This window comes from Papio anubis, unplaced genomic scaffold, assembly GCF_008728515.1.
Source record: "Papio anubis isolate 15944 unplaced genomic scaffold, Panubis1.0 scaffold117, whole genome shotgun sequence".
Taxonomy (NCBI): Eukaryota; Metazoa; Chordata; class Mammalia; order Primates; family Cercopithecidae; genus Papio; species Papio anubis.
In genome coordinates, this window is record NW_022160848.1 from 119,773 (window position 1) to 140,878 (window position 21,106).

At 42.3% G+C, this 21,106-nt stretch overlaps 1 protein-coding gene across 1 annotated transcript; it reads right to left on the bottom strand.

The window, feature by feature from the left end:
• Positions 1 to 223: 223 nt before the first annotated feature.
• LOC101025984 (G2/mitotic-specific cyclin-B2) lies at positions 224 to 20,376 on the bottom strand. Its single transcript, XM_003900996.5, has 9 exons — positions 19,707 to 20,376; positions 17,553 to 17,681; positions 17,333 to 17,446; positions 10,807 to 10,977; positions 10,545 to 10,703; positions 8,164 to 8,400; positions 7,720 to 7,860; positions 1,598 to 1,708; positions 224 to 502 (listed from the first exon to the last, which is right to left on the bottom strand). The coding sequence occupies exons 1-9, from the start codon at positions 19,728 to 19,730 to the stop codon at positions 392 to 394; spliced, it is 1,197 nt and encodes a 398-aa protein (XP_003901045.1). The 5' UTR covers positions 19,731 to 20,376; the 3' UTR covers positions 224 to 391.
• Between the last annotated feature and the right edge of the window lie 730 nt (positions 20,377 to 21,106).

Genomic DNA, 21,106 nt, shown 5'->3' on the forward strand with positions numbered 1-21,106 from the left:
TTTTCATAATAGACTTATTTGTATTCAAGAAGCTTAGGAATAGGTTTAGTGTTCACTGAGGCCAAGTTCTAGTTTTTCCATTTGAGAAAATGGTAGAAAGGTCTTGCCCAAGCCATAATGGCAATAATTTACATGCTATTCATAATAGCTCAAAAAGAAATTAGTCAAAGCAAGCTTTCACTGATTTCTTCAGTACAGAATACACAAATAAATACACATGGGATACCTTAAGAAAAACCAATCGCTTTATTTTTCCTCAATATATATTTAGAAAATTGGTCTGAGAAGAGGTTTCATGAGATAGACCAGAGGACTATGTACAAAATCAAGAGTTCTAAACCAGTAAGAAAAAGGGTACAATGAAGCACACATCCCCAGGGGCGATGGCAGCCTAGGACCTTCCCATCAGTGGGGAGGCAAGATCTTTGACGGCTTTTGAGTTCAGCTGAGGGATCGTGCTGATCTTCAGGAGTTTGCTGCTTGCATACTTATTCTTGATGGCCTGCAGAATTTGTGATTAAGCACATGTCAGGAACCCCCACTGGTACCTTATTCCTAGTCTAATTCACAACTGTCAAAGGTCCGGGCCACAATCACCATCACAATGACGATGCCCAATTGCTGAAGCCAGTGAAAGCTCTGGGCTCATCATATGTGCCTGACCATTTCCTTCCATCCCCATTAATGAATAAAACCCAGCTGGTAGCACAGGTGATCGGAACAAATGATTTCAAGGTCCGAGTAGCAGGCTTCCTCTCATAGGCTACCAGAGGGATGGGAGGGGGAGCTGTGTTTATGACACCTAAGTGCCATCAGACATAACAGGTTCACCAGACCTGGCAGCAATAGCCGACAATCAAAGAGGGTGGCAACTAGCACTTAACAAATCCCAGACAGTCCTCTCAGGACTGAACACACAGTACGCTACCATGAAGCAAATCATGTTGTGAGGACACTTGAGACTCTTCTGAGGTTCAAATGCCTTGCTCTTTGCCACAACACACTTGGTGAGCTCTGATGTTTGGTGTCACACAAGGACAGCACTAAGTCTCCTCTGGTTCCTCCTCATAGGTGGGCCATGCAGAGATAGACACCACGCCCTCAGGATGCCCCCTGAATGGGTGTCTTCCCTCTTAACCATGCTTGCTAATTAGGTGTTTTTCCATCATTGCCTCAAAAGATCCTGGACAAAGGCTGAGTAACATCACCTGAATCCTACTTCCACACTGCCATTTGAAGTGGGCCCTCTCTCTTCCCAATCCCATGCAGAGCAGCCTTCTCTGCTTGCAAAGTGCCCTCCCCAGGACACTGGTATGAGCACAGAGTAATTCAACACATTGAGTAACTGGCTGGCTGACTAGGAACTGGGCCTAGACATGGCTAGCCTATCGATTTTGTTTCAAAGAAAGTTTGCTCTCAGAGTTTATCCGTATGCTCTACACCATACTATATCAGAAATATATAAAGGATAAAGGATTTGTGCTAAAAGTCTCACGTTATTAATATATTTACATGACAGCACACACACACACCCCCCACATATACACAAAACCCAGAACCTAAAGCATTCCACAGCTTAAGAAACAATAGTACTTACGATGAATTTAGTTAAGTTTTCGTTTACTTTCACCACATTCTTGGCCATGTGCTGCATGACTTCCAATACTTCATTCTCTGTGTATCCTGTGTAATACTGCTGCTTTAAGTTCTGAAACACAAGAAGCAGACACACATGACTGAGGGGAAAGAGAAAACCTCTGCTTCTTTAGAAGAACACATCTCATACATGATGACATTACTTATGTAAAAGCTGTACAAAAATATTCTTACCTTCTGGAAATTCAATCAAAGTCCTAAGCACTCCCACAGTACCAGCAACACTAAAGCAGCTGGTAAATGCAAGATGATTCTGGCCCTGAGACCAGACTAAATGAAGACATTGTGAAGCTCTTAGCTAAATCAAGTGCCAAAGGTCCCATAGGATCTTTTAAAGAGGTTGCACCGGTAGGAGTCCTTCAAGTGACAACACTGAAAGGGGATGAAAAAGGAGACACTTAAAACAAAGTGTCCCTTTACAGTGCTGGCCACATCTCACACAACCCTGCGTCAAAGCCCTCCCCAGCTGTCTCTGTTATGAGCTCAAGAACCCAAACAGACATACTGTCGGTCAGGGAAAGATATTCAGAAATAAGAAATAAACTGTGCTAAAAAAGCAACAATCTATCAAATCCAGAAGAACTAGGTAGGACTACCTACAATTCTCTTGTTGAACCCTGTGTAATTAAGCACCAGAGAACAGAGAGAACTCAGACAACACCACAACAAGCCTTGTGACCTAGCCTCCCAAAGAGTAAAATACAAGCAAAAGAACAGCTGTCCATTGATAGTAGGATTTATCATGTAAGAAGATACATAAATTGGTGGGGCCCAGTGGCTCATGTCTACAATTCCAGCACTTTCGGAGGCCAAGGCAAGAGGATTGCTTGAGTTTAAGAATTTCAGACCAGTTTGTGTAACATTGGGAGACCCTATATCTATGAAAAATGAAAAATTAGCCAAGGATGGTGGTGTCCACCTATAGTCCCAGTTACTTGAGGAGCTGAGAAGGAAGGATTGCTTGAGCCCAGAAGTTTGAGGTGTAATGAGCTATTAAGGCCATTGCACTCCAGCCTGGGCAACAGAGTGAGACCGTGTCTTTAAAAAAAAAAAAAAAAAAGGAAAAAAAGATCAGGCATGGTGGCTCATGCCTGTAATCCCAACACTTTGGGAGGCTGAGGTGGGCAGATCACCTGAGGTCAGGAGTTCGAGGCCAGCCTGACCAACATGGTGAAACCCCGTCTCTACTAAAAATACAAAAATTAGCCAGGCGTGGTGGCACATGCCTGTAATCCCAGCTACCCAGGAGGCTGAGGCAGGAGAGTTGCTAGAACCCAGGAGGCAGAGGCTGCAGTGAACCAAGATCGTACCACTGCACTCCAGCCTGGGGAACAGAGATAGACTCCCTCTCAAAAAAAAAAAAAAAAAAAAAAAAAGGGTATGTCAACTGACTTTAAGAATTCTGTGACAAAAATTCTAAAAGCGAAAGTACATTTTTTTCATATGCATGGTATTATTGGCAAATTAAACCACAATTTAATCTTTTTCTTTGAAGACCGGGTCTTAACTCTGTTGCCCAGGCTGCAGTGCAGTGGCACTATCAGAACTCACTGCAGCCTTGATATCCTGGGCTTAAGTGATCCTCCCACCTCAATCTCCCTAGTAGCTGAAACTATAGGTGTGCGCCACCATGCCTGGGTTCTGTCGCCCAGGCTGGAGTGCAGTGGCGCAATCTCGGCTCACTGCAACCTCTACCTTCCGGGTTTAGACAATTCTTGTGTCTCAGCCTTCCAAGTAGCTGAGACTACAGGCATGTGCCACCACACCCAGCTAATTTTTGTATTTTTAGTTTAGTTTGTATTTTTAGTAGAGACAGAGTTTCACCATGTTGGCTAGGCTGGTCTCAAAGTCCTGGCCTTAAGTCATCCACGTGCCTCAGCCTCCCAAAGTGCTGGGATTACAGGCATGAGCCACTGCCCAGTCTACACAATTTAATCTTAATCCTAAAATACTTTGAAGGGAAAAAAGAGGAAGCAAGAGTAAAAACTGAAATAATGCACAATTTCTAGAATTTTGAAATCAATTCTCAGAAAACTGGGACAGCAAAGCACATTTAAGAGTAAGGTGACTAAAAATGAGCCATTGGTACCATATATCAGTGGCATTTTTGCCTCAAATGTTTTATTTAAAAAAAATTCCAAATCTACAGAAAAACTGAAAGAATGACCCTCTAGATATCCTTCATGTAGATTGATCAATCATGAACATGCACCACGTTTTCCTCTTCTCCCTCTCTCTGTATATGTATACTCACACACAATTTTTGCTATGCCATTTGAAAGCAATTTGCAGATATCACAGCACATCCCTGCTAAACATTTCAGAAGCATATTCTAAAAAGTACATTTTTGTACCTATCCATAACACCATTCTCACATAAGAAACACTGTCACCAGTGACTATTTTTTTAAGCATCCAGGCAGTTGCTTTTAAAATGTCTCACATTCTGGATTTGCACATTTCCTCATGATTTAATTCATGTCAAACGTTTTGAGCATGAATAGGTGATAATGTATACATCTTACTGCACAACATGGCACAGCAACTCAGGTTGTCTGCCAATGGCAATGCTGAGCTTAATCACTGGGTGAAGGTGGAAACCACCAGACCACTTCATCATAGATGTGCAGTTTTGCTACAGAATTAACAAGTATCTATGGGATGATAATTTGAGACCATGTGAATCTTGTTTCCCAAAATTATTCCATCTAGTGATTTTTGCATTCATTGATGCACCTTGCTTGAATAAATTATTACATTACAGGTTGAAAATTAGTGGTTTCTAACTCTACCATTCTACTTTAATTATTCCGATTTTTAAAAATGAACCCCTGTTTTATTTTTTGTATCATTATGGACCCATGAATCCTTTTTTTTATACACTACAATCTATTACTGTCATTTTTCTTTTTAATGCTCTAATTCAGTCAGCCAGAGCCCTTTCAAGCCCATTCCTATGTCCCTCCTTCCCTTCCCATTTTATTGTGGTGCAATCATAGGTCACTGCAGCCTCAGACTCCTGGACTAAAGGGATGCTCCTGCCTCAGCCTCCTGAGTAGCTGGGACTATAGGCACATGCTGCCATGACCAGCTCTCCTATGTCCTTTGGTGTGACCTCATTGATCTTTGAAAATTTGTATGCTATCTGGCACAAATTTTTCTAGGCTTACCTTGTACTTCCCCTGCCATAGCCCTTAAATCAGCAATTTCACTAATGAACCCTAGTTGACAGTAGATGATGGTATTTAGTATCCAAGATGTGCGCACTAAATATGCTCACTACTACTGAGTTGTCACTGTTTCTGAGACCCTTTATTCTGAATTTGCCGTTATTTTCAAAACATAATAGGGGTTTTCCTTTGTTTTTGTTTTGCTATTTCCTACGTGAGGACTAACCTTTAGTTTTTAATTGTTAATATTTTCTCTCTTAGGCCAGGCACAGTGGCTCACGTCTGTAATCCCAGCACTTTGGGAGGCCAAGGCGAGAAGATCACTTGAGCCCAGGAGTTCGAGACCAGCCTGGGCAACACAGGAAGAGCCAATCTCTAGAAAAAACTTTAAAATTAGCCAGGCATGATGGCGTGTGGCTGGGTCCCAGCTACTCAGGAGGCTGAAGTGGGAGGATCACTTGAGCCCAGGCAATTGAGGCTGCAGTGAGCTTTAGTAGCAGCACCACACTCCAGCCTGGATGACAAAGCAAGACCCTGTATAAAAAATTAACTAATTAATAATTTAAAAAACTCTTCCTATAGTGAAAATTTTAGTCCTTAATAACATGAATAAATTTGTTTTATCCTACAATACACATAAAATAGTTCCAGAATTATAACAACAAATTAACAATGAACCTACTAAGTAAACTTGATGTTACCACTTTAGTCCTTTGTTTTGTCATACTTTAAATCCCACTAAGGATGCTCAGTCAGAATGCTGTGTTCAGGTTACAGACTTTTTTTTTTTTTCTTTTTTTGAGACAGGGTTTTGCTCTGTTGCCCTGGTTGGAGTGCAGTGGCATGATCATAGCTACTTCACCCTTGAACTCCCAGGCTCAAGCAATCCTCCTGCCTCAGCCTCCTGAGTAACTAGGACTACAGGTGTGCACCACCATACTCAGCTAATTTTTAAATTTTTTGTAGAGATGGGGGTCTTGCTATGCTACCCAGGTTGGGCTCGAACTCCTGAGCTCAAGCAACAAGTACTTAAATTAATTCTTTCCTCTGTGTTCTGTTACCAGTTTCACATGTGGTTACATTGTTTATTTCCACTTAATTACAATTTAAAGTTTGCATAAAATATTTACATTGTTCAAAAATCAAAAAAGTTACACTGTATTATAAAGTCAATAAAAGGTTACAATCAGAAGCCCTCTCATCCTCAACCTCCACCCTGTTCCACAGAACCCCATAGTATCCACTTTCATTCTTTCTGGTTTATTTCTCCTGTACCAAAAAATTAAACAAATATATAAATATATATACATACAGACACACACACTTTCTTGCATAAAATGTAAACTACAATATACATTGTTTAGGTGAACAGCTCCACCATGTTGCCCTGGTGACCTTGCCTATATCCATATAGGACAGGCCAAGGCCTGAACCACAGCTGATTGGTCCTGGCAAAATGCTTTGTGATCCTCCTGGAAAAGGAGGGGATGGCAGGTGTGGGCAGAGCTGCGGCCCAGCCATCTCCCATTCACCTCCCTATCTCCTCTGGGAGGCTGTCACCAGACAGTTTCTTCTATTTTTTTTTTTTTTTTTTTTTTTGAGACAGAGTCTCGCCCTATCCCCCAGGCTAGAGTGCACTGGCACGATCTCAGCTGAATGCAACTTTTGTCTCCCGGGTTCAAGTGATTCTTATGCCTAGGCCTCCCGAGTAGCTTGGATTACAGGCACCTACCAACATGCCTGGCTAATTTTTGTATTTTTAGTAGAGACGGGGGTTTTGCCATGTTGGCCAGGCTGGTCTCAAACTCCTGACCTCAGATGATCTGCCCACCTTGGCCTCCCGAAGTGCTGGGATTACAGGCATGACACCCGGCCAAGACAGCTTCTTATCCCCTAGGTTCTGATGAAGTTTTCAGCTGTGCTGCTTTCAGGGTATACCTGCAGACTAGAAGACTGCTTAGCAGTCATCTACAACTGGCTTCTCCACAGCAGTGTACCTGTGGCTTGCACTGCAGCCATCCAGCTCCATTTGTTTCCACATTATCCTTTTTGCCATGTGAAACAAAGACCCAGGGAGCTGCCAACCTTGGCTACTCTTCTGAATCTACAAGTGGCTCATTCTATTCTTACTGGCTAAATCAGTCAGGCCTTGGCCTTCCTTTGTCTCGTGTGCTTGACAACTTTTTCACTTAACATAATATCTAAGAAATTGTCAGTTCTTAGTGGCCTTCCTCATTCTGTACAACTCTATAATGCATACATGCACCCTGGTATATATAGTCAACTCACTTCTATTTGAACTGTTCCAAGTAGCTTGCTTGCTTTCTCTCCCAAGAGACAGGGGTCTCTCTATGTTCCCCAGGCTAGACTTGAACTGAGCCTGAGCTCAAATGATCCTCCTCCTTCAGCCTCCCAAGTAACTAGAACTATAAGCACAAACCCCCACGCCCCTCTGCAAGCAGCTTTCCTTTAGGCCTTTGAACTTTAAACAGTTGCTTCAGGCTAGGCATAGTGGCTCATACCTGAAATCCTAGCACTTTGGGAGGCTAAGGTGGGTAGACTGTTTGAGCCGAGTTCAAGGCTACCCTAGGCAACATGACAAAACCCTGTCTCTACAAAAAAATTACAAAAATTAGCGAGGCATGGTCATGCATGCCTGTAGTCCCTGTTACTCGGGAGGCTGTGGTAGGAGGATCACTTGAGCCTGGGAGGTCAAGGCTGCAGTGGGCTGTGATGGCACCACCACACTCCAGCCTACACGACAGAGACCCTGTGTCAATAACAAAACCAAACCAATTGCTTCAATGACAGTGTTGTAAAAATGCTAAGGCCTTTCATATTATGAGGGACTAAAATATAGCCTAATTAATTTCTTCTTAAATCCACCACTCACCCATTTTCCTTGTCCTAGAAGCTTCTGAGACAAACAGGAAGCAGCTGCTGCTACCTTAGAAGGATGATAATGCACCATATCATAGTCGATGAGAGTCAGCTCCATCAAATATTTGGCTAAAGTGTGCTGTTCAACATCAACCTAAGAAACAACAGCAACGGACAGTAAGAATCACAACTGTAATTACTATCTTGCAAAAGTCTGCATGAAGCCTAGGAACTCCAATTCACTTAACTCACTTATCCTTCTGAAGAATTACTCTATTCCACACTATGTTGTAAACATAGATCATGAGGCCTATCTCTTAAGAACTGATGAGGTAAGCATTAAGACTTATCTAAAGGATGCGTCCTATAAATTAATAAGCTTTCCTTTAATTAGGTGAAGGTTTCTAGGACGAGACACCAAGCAAAAACAGTCTCTTACAGAGTTGGAGGCACTTACTTCCCCGGCTTTTGATGCTCGCCTTAAGAAGTGTAGTGGCAACGGTCGACCCAACTCAAATTTCAATTCTTTCAAAATTAGAGTTTCCATTTCTCGGATTTGGGAACTGGTATAAGCGTTGTCTGTGATGTAAACAAAGTCTTCAATATTTGGAGAAAACATCTCCTCATACTTGGAAGCCAAGAGCAGAGCAGTAATCCCAACTAATTGAAGCTTCTTCCGGGAAACTGGCTGAACCTAATGCAAAATTAACGTATCAAAAGTCACACCTAACAAGAAGAGCGAAGCTTTGGGTGGGAAAAGAGGAAAGGGAACCCAGTCCTGGAAACGTGCACATTGTCTTTGCTCATGGCCCTCATAAGGGCACAGGAGACCTGACTGTTCCACCACTGATCATGACAGCTATCTGTAATTGAGTACTGTGTGCTAGGCACAGTGCTAAGATTCTAACATACTGTCTCATCTAATCCTCATAAAAATCCTAGGAAGGACATATTTTATTCCTCAATTACAAATAGATGTCCTGAGAACAGATTCAGACACCATGCCAAGATCATTCAGTTGCCAAGAAGGGAAGAATTCAAGCCTGAATACCAAGCTCCTAGTCACTCTTCCCACAACTTCATGCTGACTTGAGTATCTGTGGCAGCCCTGACCTGACACACTAAGCATGGTCGGAATAGAGATGAGGCCAAAGAAAAAAAGTGAGAATTTAATGGATGGCTAATTTCCTTAATCCTTACCAAAAGCACACCCATTATTCAGCTTAGAAAATCTTTCACTAGGCCGGGCGCGGTGGCTCAAGCCTGTAATCCCAGCACTTTGGGAGGCCGAGGCGGGTGGATCATGAGGTCAGGAGATCGAGACCATCCTGGCTAACATGGTGAAACCCCGTCTCTACTAAAAATACAAAAAAACTAGCCGGGCGTGGTGGCGGGCGCCTGTAGTCCCAGCTACTCGGAGGCTGAGGCAGGAGAATGGCGTGAACCTGGGAGGCGGAGCTTGCAGTGAGCCGAGATCGCGCTACTGCACTCCAGCCTGGGTGACACAGCGCGAGACTCCGTCTCAAAAAAAAAAAAAATAAAAAAAGAAAATCTTTCACTAATGCTTTGGAGTCAGGGAGACTCTCAGGCTAGGTAAAGTGTTTCCCTTAATTGCTTTTTTTTTTCCCCTCCCAAACTGGGACTCTGCGCTTTTCTTGCTTCAACTCTCATTATTAAAAATCTACCATGGCTGGGCACAGTGGCTCATGCCTATAATCCCAACACTTTGGGAGGCCGAGGTGGGCGGATCACTTGAGCTAAGGAGTTTGAGACCAGCCTGGGCAACATGGCAAAACCCCATCTCTATAAAAAATCAAAAACTTAGCTGGGTGTGGTAGCATACGCCTATAATCACAGCTTCTTAGGAAGCTGAGGCAGAAGGATTGATTGAGCCCAGGAAGTTGAGGCTACAGTGAGCCCAGATTGTGTCACTACACTCCAGCGTGGGCAACGACAGAATAAAACCCTGTCTCAAAAAAATAAAAAATAAAATATTGTTGTGCTTTCCTGCCCAAAGAGGAATGCGTACTACCTGGGATTTTGTAGTATCTTAGGGCCATTATTGTAAAGTAATTTTTATTACATTGTTTGGACAGAATTTGTGCCTGACTTAAACCCCTATCCTGAATGTTGACTTTAAATAAATAAATCCTTATCTGCAGGGCTATTGTTCGGTAGATAACACACTGGCGATTTATATCTGCTTTCTCTTCTAACAGGTCAGGGGCTGTGCATTACTCACTGATAAATATGCTGAAGATTATTTTTGCCTCTCATTTTCTTATATTACTCTTTATTACACTACATTCTCAGTCCACTCCACACACACCCCTGCTCCTTTAAAAAAAGCACCTTCTTCTTCCACCTGCTTCTTCTACAGTGATTCAATGCCATAGTTGGCTGGAAATGTGGAGGTTCTCTAGCCAAACTCATTATTTTTCAGAAGAGGAAACTTAAAACTTAACACCAAAGAGCACCAAACTATGGAAATTGTGCAAGCAGACCCAGAAAACCAGCATCCAAAGGCACTACAGGCTTCAGATGGACTTCCAGCCCAACTGATGGTATATTCCTCTGATGAAGGATTGTGGCAATGCAATATTTCCCCCAAGTGCTTTTTAGTTGACTGGTCTTACAGAAATGCCCAATATTGGTCAGCATCATCAAAGGCTTGACACATTTGGATTACTTCCCTTTTTAGTCCCTAAAGTTCTTTGGCTTCTCATAATTTGATTTTTGGTCTTTTTTTCAGAAGTACCCACTTTAGTTTTCTGTCTCCCAAGCATAAATGCAATGTTCAATGAGCCACTGGCGTGAAGTCCCTGAAGCCACACCTACCTGTAAAAATCGATCCATAATGGCAACACACATGTACAGAGTCTCCTGCAGAAGCCTAAACTTGGAGTGGACCTGCACCAGCCAGTCCACCAGGATGGCACGCATGCGTCCATTTATATCTCTTCCATCTAAGAAATGTGGGTTTATGGACTGCAAAACCTGTGGGTAGAATCAAAAGTTTAAAAAGCTGACCTTGTTTCCTTCCCAGCTGTGTGATAAATTCCACATTGCTTATACAACCAAAACACAAAGACCCACCCACCTCCAGCTGCCTGAGATACTGATAGATATCCTTAACGTAGTCACTGCAGAGCTGAGGGTTCTCCCAATCTTCATTATCAATGTCCTCGATTTTGCAGAGCAAGGCATCAGAAAAAGCTTGGCAGAGATTCTCTTCCTTCATGGAGACATCCTCAGGTGTGGGAGAAGGACCCTACACCAAAAAATTAAGGCACATGTAGGAGAAGCCTTAACCACAAATACATGCAGAGCCAACTGGCTTAAATATCAATATCATAAGCACATTTGAAATATGTTGAAGACAAAACAAATTTCATACCAAGAGGTGAATAATTCAAGATAACGTATGTGAAGTTCTTCAAGAGACACTTATCTGTTTAAAACTAATTTCACTCAAACTGAAAACTTAAGTCCTCCCAATGGCCTACAGACCTTATATAATCTGGCCCTCCCCACTTCCCTCGCTGACCCATCTCCTGCTTCTCTCCCCTGACTGCTCCACTCAAACCAGGTTCTTCTTACCCAGAAAGCTCTTGCCCCTATGTCCATATGGGTAATTCCCTTACTTTCTTCAAGTTTTGGTTAAATGTTACATTCTCAATGGGGTCTATCCTGATTCCTATTTAAAATTATCTGGCCAGGCACAGTGGCTCATGCCAAGGCAGGTGGATGGCTTGAGCCCAGGAGTTCAAGACCAGCCTGGTCAACATGGCAAAACCCCATCTCTTCTTTAAAAATACAAAAATTAGCTGGGTGTGATGGTGCCCCCCTGTAGTCCCAGCTACTCAGGAGGCTGAGGCAGGAGAACAGCTTGAACCTGGGAGGCAGAGGTTGCAATGAGCCAAGATCATGCCACTGCACTCCAGCCTGGGCTGGACGGAGCAAGACTCCACCTCAAAACCAACCAAATAAACAAACAAAAAACAAAATTATCACCTGTCTCCAATCCCTGTCCTCCCACCCTACCCATATGTCTCATCTCTGTTTTTTCTCATAAAACCTATACTTCTAAAATTCTATAGTTTATATAGTATGTGTATTATTATCTGTTTACCTCTGCCAGAATGTAAGCTCTAAAAGCTTACGTTTATTTAATTGGTTTTGCCCACTAAGGTACCTCAAACATCAATATAATCCCTGATACGTAGTAGGTGCTCAATAAATGAAAGAAACTTGACCACCTGGGTTCAAAGATTATTGGAGCTACTTTAGTAGCAGCCTCTTCTGCAGTATAATGTTTTCTTCTCTTCACTAATTTATTCTAAATTGAAAGACTGGCAACTAAAAAGGAGAAAAGCATATTCCAGTCTATAAATAAAATAGGTGAAGGGAGCAAAGACTGAGCAAGTACACAACTCAGTATTTCACTTTCCTATGCTGACTGGGTAATTATTTATAAAAATTACACAAATTAAAAATTTATAAAGTCGTTAAAACAAGCATTTATTAATGAAATATAAATAAATCATTGCTTTTTAAAATTTTATTTATTTATTTATTTTGAGATGGAGTCTCACTCTGTCCCCCAGGCTGGAGTGCAGTGGCATAATCTCGGCTCACTGCAAGCTCCGCCTCCTGGGTTCACGCCATTCTCCTGCCACAGCTTCCAGAGTAGCTGGGACTACAGGCGCCTGCCACCATGCCCGGCTAATTTTTTATATTTTTAGTAGAGATGGGGTTTCACCGTGTTAGCCAGGACGGTCTCGATCTCCTGACCTCATGATCTGCCCACCGTGGCCTCCCAAAGTGCTGGGATTACAGCCGTGAGCCACCGCACCCGGCCAAATCATTGCTTTTAAAAAGAAGTACTTCTCCAAGTAAAACCTATTAAGATGCTAAGCTATACAAATATATATTAAGGTAATAAAATATTTTTTAAAAAGAGGAGGCAGCCAGGCGTGGTCAGAAGTTTCAGATCAGCCTGACCAACGTGGTGAAGCCCCGTCCCTACTAAAAATACAAAAATTAGCTGGGCCCGTGGTGGCGCACACCTGTAAACCCAGCTACTCAGGAGGCTGAGGCAGGAGAATCGCTTGAACCCGGGAGGCAGAGGTTGCAGTGAGCCGAGATTGCGCCACTGCACTCTAGCCTGGGCAATAGAGTGAGACTCTGTCTCAAAAAAAAAAAAAAAAGAGAGGGCTTTATGATAGAATAATTTTAATTTACAGTAAAGCTCAATGATTATAATTTCCAGTCTTAGAGGATACAACAACAACAACAGAGAGCAGTTTAAAACATGTCCTCCCCTCTTAAATCAAAGGTCTTAAAACTGAGGTGGGACCAGGTGAGCAAGAGCTATGCAGGCATGCATGCCATTTATTCAAGAATTTGAGAACCCAGGCCAAGTGCGGTGGCTCACACCTGTAATCCCAGCATTTTAGAAGGCTGAAGCAGGTGTATTGCTTCAGCTCAGGAGTTCGAGGCCAGCTTGGGAAACATGGCAAAACCTCACCTCTACAAAAAATACAAAAATTAGCCAGGCATGTTGGCGCACTCTTGTTGTCCCAGCTACTTGGAGGCTGAAGTGGGAGAATCACCTGAGCCCAGGAGATCAAAGCTGCAGTGAGCCGTGATTATGCCACTGCACTCCAGCCTAGAGATACAGTGTGACTCTGTCTAAAAAAAGAAAAAAGAAAAAGAAAGGAAAGGAAAGAATAGCATAGAACAGAATAGAAGTTGGACACCTGGAAACCTCAAGGAGCTAGGACAAATGAGTAGAGGTACCCAGGGTACCAGAGACGGTAAGACCTTAAGGAAGATGAACAGGCAAAAGGAAACCAAAGAAAATCAAGGCAATTCAGGGAAGTGCAAATTGATTTGAGATGTCAGCAGGATAGCCTGTGAGGTGTGAGAAGATGAGCTGAAAAGCAGAACAAGAGCCGGGCTAAGAAGCTTAGATTTTATCCAAAGGTAAGGTGCAACAACTGAAGGAGTTTAGCAAGTGACTGGAATCAGATTTGCATTGTAATAAGTAGATGCAGCTTCAGATGAAGGTTAGCTTTTTCAAGGACAAGCATTATCACCCACCCCTGGAAGGGCAGTCAATACCAAAAAGTCTGGTTTGAGGAGCCAGAGGTTATCATGTGCTATCATAGCAGTTTCGAATGTTTTTCTGGCTCCTATTCAGAAGTGCAACTGAGTTTAGCCATATCCAAAAGCCAACAGGGGCAGGGTGTGGTGGCTCACATCTGTGATCCCAGCACTTTGGGAGCCTGAGGTGGGAGGATCGCTTGTGCATAGGAGTTTGAGTTGAACCTGGGCAACACAATGAGATCTCGTCCATCAATGAAGCAATCAACAACAAAAGCCACTAGGTTAAGACAAAGATTCTTGCACTGGCCCTTAATTTAGAATTACTTGAAAGCATTCATTGTGAACTCCAACATAATTTAATTATTGTAAGACCCTTTATAAGATCCTACTCATCTGGTCAGGTAATCTGTTCTAGCTATGACTCCTCAGTATACCTCTCATAAGCGTGCATCTCTCTCTGTGACAGATAAAGCCATGCTTTTACTCCTATGTTCTCCAACTTGACAGGGAGCTCCTCTGGACAGAGTCAATGGTTTATTCAACTTGTTTCCCCAGTGTCCAGCAAACATGGGACTAGTAAAAAGCCTTCCTTGTCCTTTCAAACTACTGTGTTTACCAAAGCCTCATTAATCAGCAAAAAACACCATTTTCTTCAAAACCTGCAGGATAATAAGCTTCTATGACTACCTGTAAAGGGCTGGAACTCTTCCAAGGACTCACTTTGTGATTCAGTTGTGTCAGCTGCTACAAAGAGAGAAACCTGCCCTCCAGTTTTGCAGAAAGGATGGTATAAATTTGGTTAGAAGACAGGGAACATCTCCTATCATGGACACAATGGACACATGGCTTATGTTATCATCTTTCCAGGAAAATTGCTAGAAACCCATGCACTCAAGTGGTATTTCCACACCTCCAGGGATTGGCTCTAAAGAACAGTGATAACCCTGCAGATAGAGCAGGTGACAAAGTAAAAGCCAGAGAGCTGACCAGAGACATGCAGGCAGAGGGATTCACCTGCTAGAAGGTGTGGCTCTACCTAAATCATGGACTTAGAGATTCCTTCACTACTGTCTTTCTCAGAGGGAAATGTATTTGAATTGGAAGTAACTGTTGTTCATTAATTCCTGATAACTTCTAAATCTAGAACATGTAGCTATATGTTTCAATCCTGGAACTGATTTTTATATGAACTGAGCTACAGGTCCATAATGCTTTATCTCAAACAAACAGTGGCCTCAATTTTGCCAGGAAGCAAGAGAAAAAGGAGTCAGCCAAGGATTAAAGGAAACACAAAAAGGGTGAAGTTATGGAGGTCACAGGAGGAAACTATTTTTCTCTTTGTTTCTTTCATATTTGAGCTCTTTGCTTTAAAAAAAAAAAAAAAAAAAAAGTCTTCTTTTCTTCTTCTCTAACTTGAACAGTAATAGGTACCCATGGTAAAAGTCTGAAGTTTTAAGGAAGAAAATGCAAGTCAATCTTAAGTCCAACATAATACTCAAAAATAACTACCCTTCAATATTCTGCATACAAATGTACATTTTAAAAGGAAATCTGGGGTTGCACTCTTTATATATTGTTATAATCTGATTTTTCCACTTAATGTTACAAGCATTTTGATGCCTTTAAATATTCTACTAAAACATCATATTTATGGCTGCATAGTATTTCCTTAAATGGATTTAACTAGAACTTCTCTACTCTATAAGAGACATTCATCATAGCACTATTTAAAAGTACTTGATTATCCCTCTGATCATTTTCTTTGGATTACAAACAGACCTACTGGGTACAGAGAATAACCATTTGAAATATATTACCACCAGGCACAGTGGCTTACGCCTGTAATCCCAGCACTTTGGGAGGCGGAAGCAGGTAGATCACCTGAGGTCAGGAGTTCAAGACCAGCCTGGCCAACATGGTGAAACCCCGTTTTACTAAAAAATACAAAAAATTAGCCAGGTGTGATGGCTCACACCTGTAATCCCAGCTACTCGGGAGGCTGAGACAGGAGAACCGCTTGAACCCGGGAGGCGGAGGTTGCAGTGAGCAGAGATCAAGCCACTGCACTGCAGCCTGGGCGACAGAGCAAGACTCTGTCCCCCTGAAAAATATATATATATTGCCAAATGGCCGTCCTGCGATGTGGGAGGAACCACATTCAAACCCTTACACATGCAAAACACTACACAACTGCTAAGACATCAAGGTCTGAATACCAGCCTTTGGGTTTGGCTTTCAGGAGGTCACTATTATAGAAACTTTCAAGGGAAGGCTTCTTAAAGGAAATCCCATCTCAACTATTTGTTCTAAGCTTTAGTTCTCATAAAGAGCAACATGCTTTCAACCATCATCTCTGTGGAGAAAGCTGACAAATCCATTCCTTGCCTTCAGATGTTGCTGCCACATTTCCAACTGCATTTCCAGGCAGATGTCCCTCTGTTACCTCAACAAATCGGAAGCCAAACAGGATACCTTTACCAAAGATACTGCCCTCTCCTGACTTTCCTACTTTTTGTTCATCTACTGCACAAATGGTTTATTTAATATCCAAGTGGTTAAGGATCCACTCCTGCATGCAAGCCATGTGTCCAAAGTATTCTTTCCTAAATATAAGATGGTGCCCTGAAAGACGTTCTGAGACATCCTAACACATTTGATGTTGTTTCTTCATACCCAGTATTGATACTAATGTATGGGCAGGCGCTTAGGGAAGATCTGGGCTAGCTCGAGCTCATCAGCTCTTGCTTGGACAAGTGCAATACCCCCTAACTTACCTCCCTACATTGTTTTCATCATTTCTCTACTCCTCAAAACTCTGTTTCCTCAAGCCTAATGGGATAAAAATTCAAATCCCCAAGACCTTCAAATCCAACTGCAACCTTCTTCCCAGCCTTACCTTCTGGTTCCTCACACAAGCCGCCTGACTCAATTAAGTATTTCAGACTCCTTAACCAAAGGACATGCTTATAGGTCCATTACCGCTTTGGTACCTTGATCTTTGTTGCTACTTTGTTCTCCAAAAAGGTGCCCTTTCCTATCATTTTCTCTCTACCCCTAAAAATCTCACTCATTCCATGAATTTGCCCAACCACTCCATCCTTTATTTGGTTATTAAGGTAATTAACTTTATTATTCAGGGTCGTAGTTTTTTTTTGTTTTTTTTTGTTATTTTTCCAGAGACAAGGTCTTGCTCCGTTGTCCAGGCTAGAGTGCAGTGGCACAATTATAGCTCCTTGCAGCCTTGAACTCCTGGCCTCAGGTGACCCTCCTGCCTCAGCCTCTCAAAGTGCTGAGATTACAGGCATAAGCCACCATGCCCAGCTTCAAGGTCATAATGTTAAATTAAGTACCATCATTTAAAAGGTGTATATACTCATTTCCTACACTGTTGCTTCAAAGGAGCGTTCTAGCTATGAATGTTCGTTAAAAGGTGCAGCAATGATAACGGCACCCTTGTAGTCTGGCTAAAAACAGGCTACCTCATTAAATATGTTTGTAAATTCAGAACTTCCTACCTTTGGGGCCAACATTTCCATCTGTACTGGTTTGACAGAAGCAGTAGGTTTCAGTTGTTTGTTGACATTTGTTGTTTTGGTGGGTTGAACTGGTACTTTGGTGTTCTGAGCTTTCTATAAGGAAAAAGAAACATGAATAGGGCAAGACAGCCAGTGTTGTGAGACTCAGCACTATACAGAATCGGCCTCTGTATTCACATTCAGTCTTCATCATTGTTACCTTAGCTACTTGTGCTGCTCTGGTTGTAACTTTATTTCCAATTTCTTCTAAAACAGTTCGCCTAATAGTCACATGACTCTTAACTTTAGAATTAAATCCTGTGTCAATATTCTCCAAATCACTGGACACCTGAAAAAAAAAAAAAAAAAAGGTAATGAAACCTTGAAAGAATTTGAAATACTTTGCTAATATTAGATACTCAAATTTAGAATTGCTTTGGGAAAGGACAATACGTCAAGATCTATTTGCAAGATGGAAAAGGTACATTTCAGGAAGTCTACAAAAAGGCTATTCGTGATTAATAACATCACTCTAAATTAGGCAAATCACCCATCTACTTTATCTGTAATAAAGATCCTCCCACTAACCTTGCAAAACTATTCTGAATATTCAAGTGGGCCTGTAAGAGAACTTCAAAGCTTATTACTATTTAATGATTATTTATCATAGTACCCACATCACTTGGTAGAGATCCCTGCAAGTTAAAGGCATATACTTAAAAACCTTCTTTTACAGAGCTTGGTAATACGTAAATTAAGATGAAAAATTATAAAGCTATAATATTAATAGTTAATAATAGGTCTGGTTGTTTAAAAACCAGATGTTTAAAACCTAAACTAGCTTTGATTCTTATGCCATTTTACAAATAAGAAATGCTCCTGTATGCATGATCTTTTAGAAGTGCAGCTTTTTAAAATGAGGCTGCCATAGAATGGATTTTCTCTTATATTAAGGATATTTAGAATGGAAGTAGTTTCCTTGGATAATACAGTTTTAGCTCCCAAACTCAGGGAAGGTGGGAATTGTATGAAATAAAAATTGTCAGTTGACTTTAACCTGCTTTAGACATAATGTGCTTAGAAATAAAACTTGCTAGGAAAAGCAATTCATACCAAAAAAAGCTTATTATAGAAGTGATAAACATTTCATTAAAAAAGAAAAAAACAAAAAACCAGCATGTCCTATCCCTCAGAGTTCAGGGTCCTGACTCTAATAAAACTCCCAACAAGGGGTCTGAGTGGATCTACCAGGATAGAGGGACAAGGGAAACTCAGGCCTTCCCTGAACAGAAAGGTTTTGACTATTAAATAACGTTATAGAATACATTATTATAAAAAATTACTTGTCAGTTGGACTTAGATCCACAAAAGGATATTAATTAAACGCTGAATATGTTCAATCTATTAGGATTCTCAAAAGTCAGGCTGTTCAACTTTTTCCAGCAGCAACTACCAATCTGAAAAAAGTGTTTGAAAATGTAATGCTTATGGGTAGAAGCCAGCTAATGTGACTAAATTTAAATTCATCTGGATAGGAAAATTGGCAGCTTTTATCTAACCTTATAGCCAAGATGATGGAACTCAGGTGTGTCAGGGCCCTCTAGCTTTCAGCAAAGGAAAAAAGTAGGTCCCGGCACAATTCAAGCCCACAGGAAAAATACCCAAAACACCGTAACACTTTGATCTCTGCAAGGATGAAATAAATGAATTTGGACCCTTTTCTCTCAGTCTGCCACGTTGGTCCAAACTATATTCAAAAATCTCTATTACATTTGAGTAAATAAATTTTTTAAGGGGACAAACCCATGTATTAGTGAACGTAGCCTGGAAGACTTAGCGTGCAGAAATAAATGGGAAAGTTATACAAAAAGAAATGTGAACAATCAGAAAAACAGCCTGGCAGTTGCCTGACGAAACACGCACACTTTACTGCCTACAGAACCCTTCCAGTCCTCCTCCCAGCCCCCACCACAGATCCCTTAGTTGGCAAGGAGTTGTAAGAAAGGGGGAGGGAAATCCCAGGAACGTGTAAGTAGATAACTCTCTGGCAATGAAGAGCACTTGGGGATCGCTCGCTGAGTACTAGGCCCAGTGCTCTGGGGGCTCGCTTGACAGGTGCCATCTCGGAAGCGCTTTCCTACACTTCTCCCACCCCGGAGCAGGGAGGGGCACAGGGAGGGCGGAATCCAGACGGGGAGAGGCCGGCAGGAGACGACCCGCCGCAGGGCCAGGGACGTGGGCGAAGCGGGGAGCTCCGGAGAAGAGAAAAGCAGTCTAAGTTGGGACGGAGAAGCTCGGAGCAAATGAGAGAAGCGACAGGGGAGCTGTGGGGCCAACGGACTCGCCTCCGACAGCGGTCGCCGAACACACTCACCGTCGGGCGTCGGAGCAGCGCCATGAGGGACGGGGAAAGCAAGAGTGCCAGCCCGGCCCAGGGAGGGACACGGACTGAAAAGGGAGGGCACTAGCGTACGAGGCGCCGTTAGGGCTGCTCTCCGGGCCCGCAGCGCTGCGGATCTTCGACGCTGTAGCCTTGTTCCAGGATTCAAATACCGCGTCGCTTGCGCCCCATTGGGCGGCCCTGCGCACGGCGCGCTCTTCTCATTGGCCAACACAGAGGCACTCTCGCACTCTCATTGGCTGAATTTTCTTAGACCCGTTTGATTGTCCCAACAGCCGGTTGGGGTGTTTTTTCTGCCTACAGTCTTTAAAAAAAAAAAAAAATTCCCAGTCTCTGAGACAAACAAAAAGGAACTGTCTCATTGGGAAAGCAGACGTAGGACACCTCTGAATTTTGACAAGGCCTCATCTACAAATGTCTGTCGACGTTTGTACTGGGTGGTTGGAAGTTGGTTGGCCTTTATTCGTCCTCGGCGTGTTGGGGTTTAGGTTGTGTTGGCCGAAGTGCAGGAACCGGCCCCTCCGGGTTGCTCAGGGCAGCAGTGCGTTAGGTGGTTGAGACATAAAAGTGTGCTAAAACAAAAAAAGGGAATAATGGCGTTTACTCAAAAACCCAAATTCTCAAGTAAGGCAAAAAAAAAAAAAAAAAGATAAAAAGAGATTTGTGTGATTGGTGATTCATGTAAGTTCTCCATTGTATTCCCAGCACCTAGTACATGGTTTGTCATATATGGTTGGTGCTCAATAAATATTCGTCTAACAATCAGCCCAAGCAGAGAATTCATGACTAAGACCCCAAAAGCAAATGCAGCAAAAACAAAAATACATCAATGGGACCTAATTTAACTAAAAAGCTTCTGCACAGCAAAAGAAAGAAACAGACAACCACAGAATAAGAGAAAATATTTGCAAACTATGCATCGGAAGAAAGACAAGTATCCACAATCTACAAGGAACTCAAATCAGCAAGAAAAAAAATAATGCCATCAAAAAATGGGCAAAGGACATGAATAAATATTTCTCAAAAGAGATATTCAAATGGCCAACAAATACATGAAAAAATGCTCAACATCACTGATCATCAAAGAAATGCAAGTTAATACCACAGGGAGATACCACGTTACTCCTGCAAAAACGGCCATCATTAAAAAGTCAGAAAAACGGCCAGGCGCAGTGGCTTACACCTGTAATCCCAGCACTTTGGGAGGCCGAGGCGGATGAATCACTTGAGGTTAGGAGTTCAAGATCAGCCTGGCCAACATGGTAAAAACCCATCTCTATTAAAAATACAAAAATTAGCTGGGCGTCGTGGTACAGACCTATAATCCCAGCTACTCGGGACGCTGAGGCAGGAGAATCACTTGAACCTGGGAG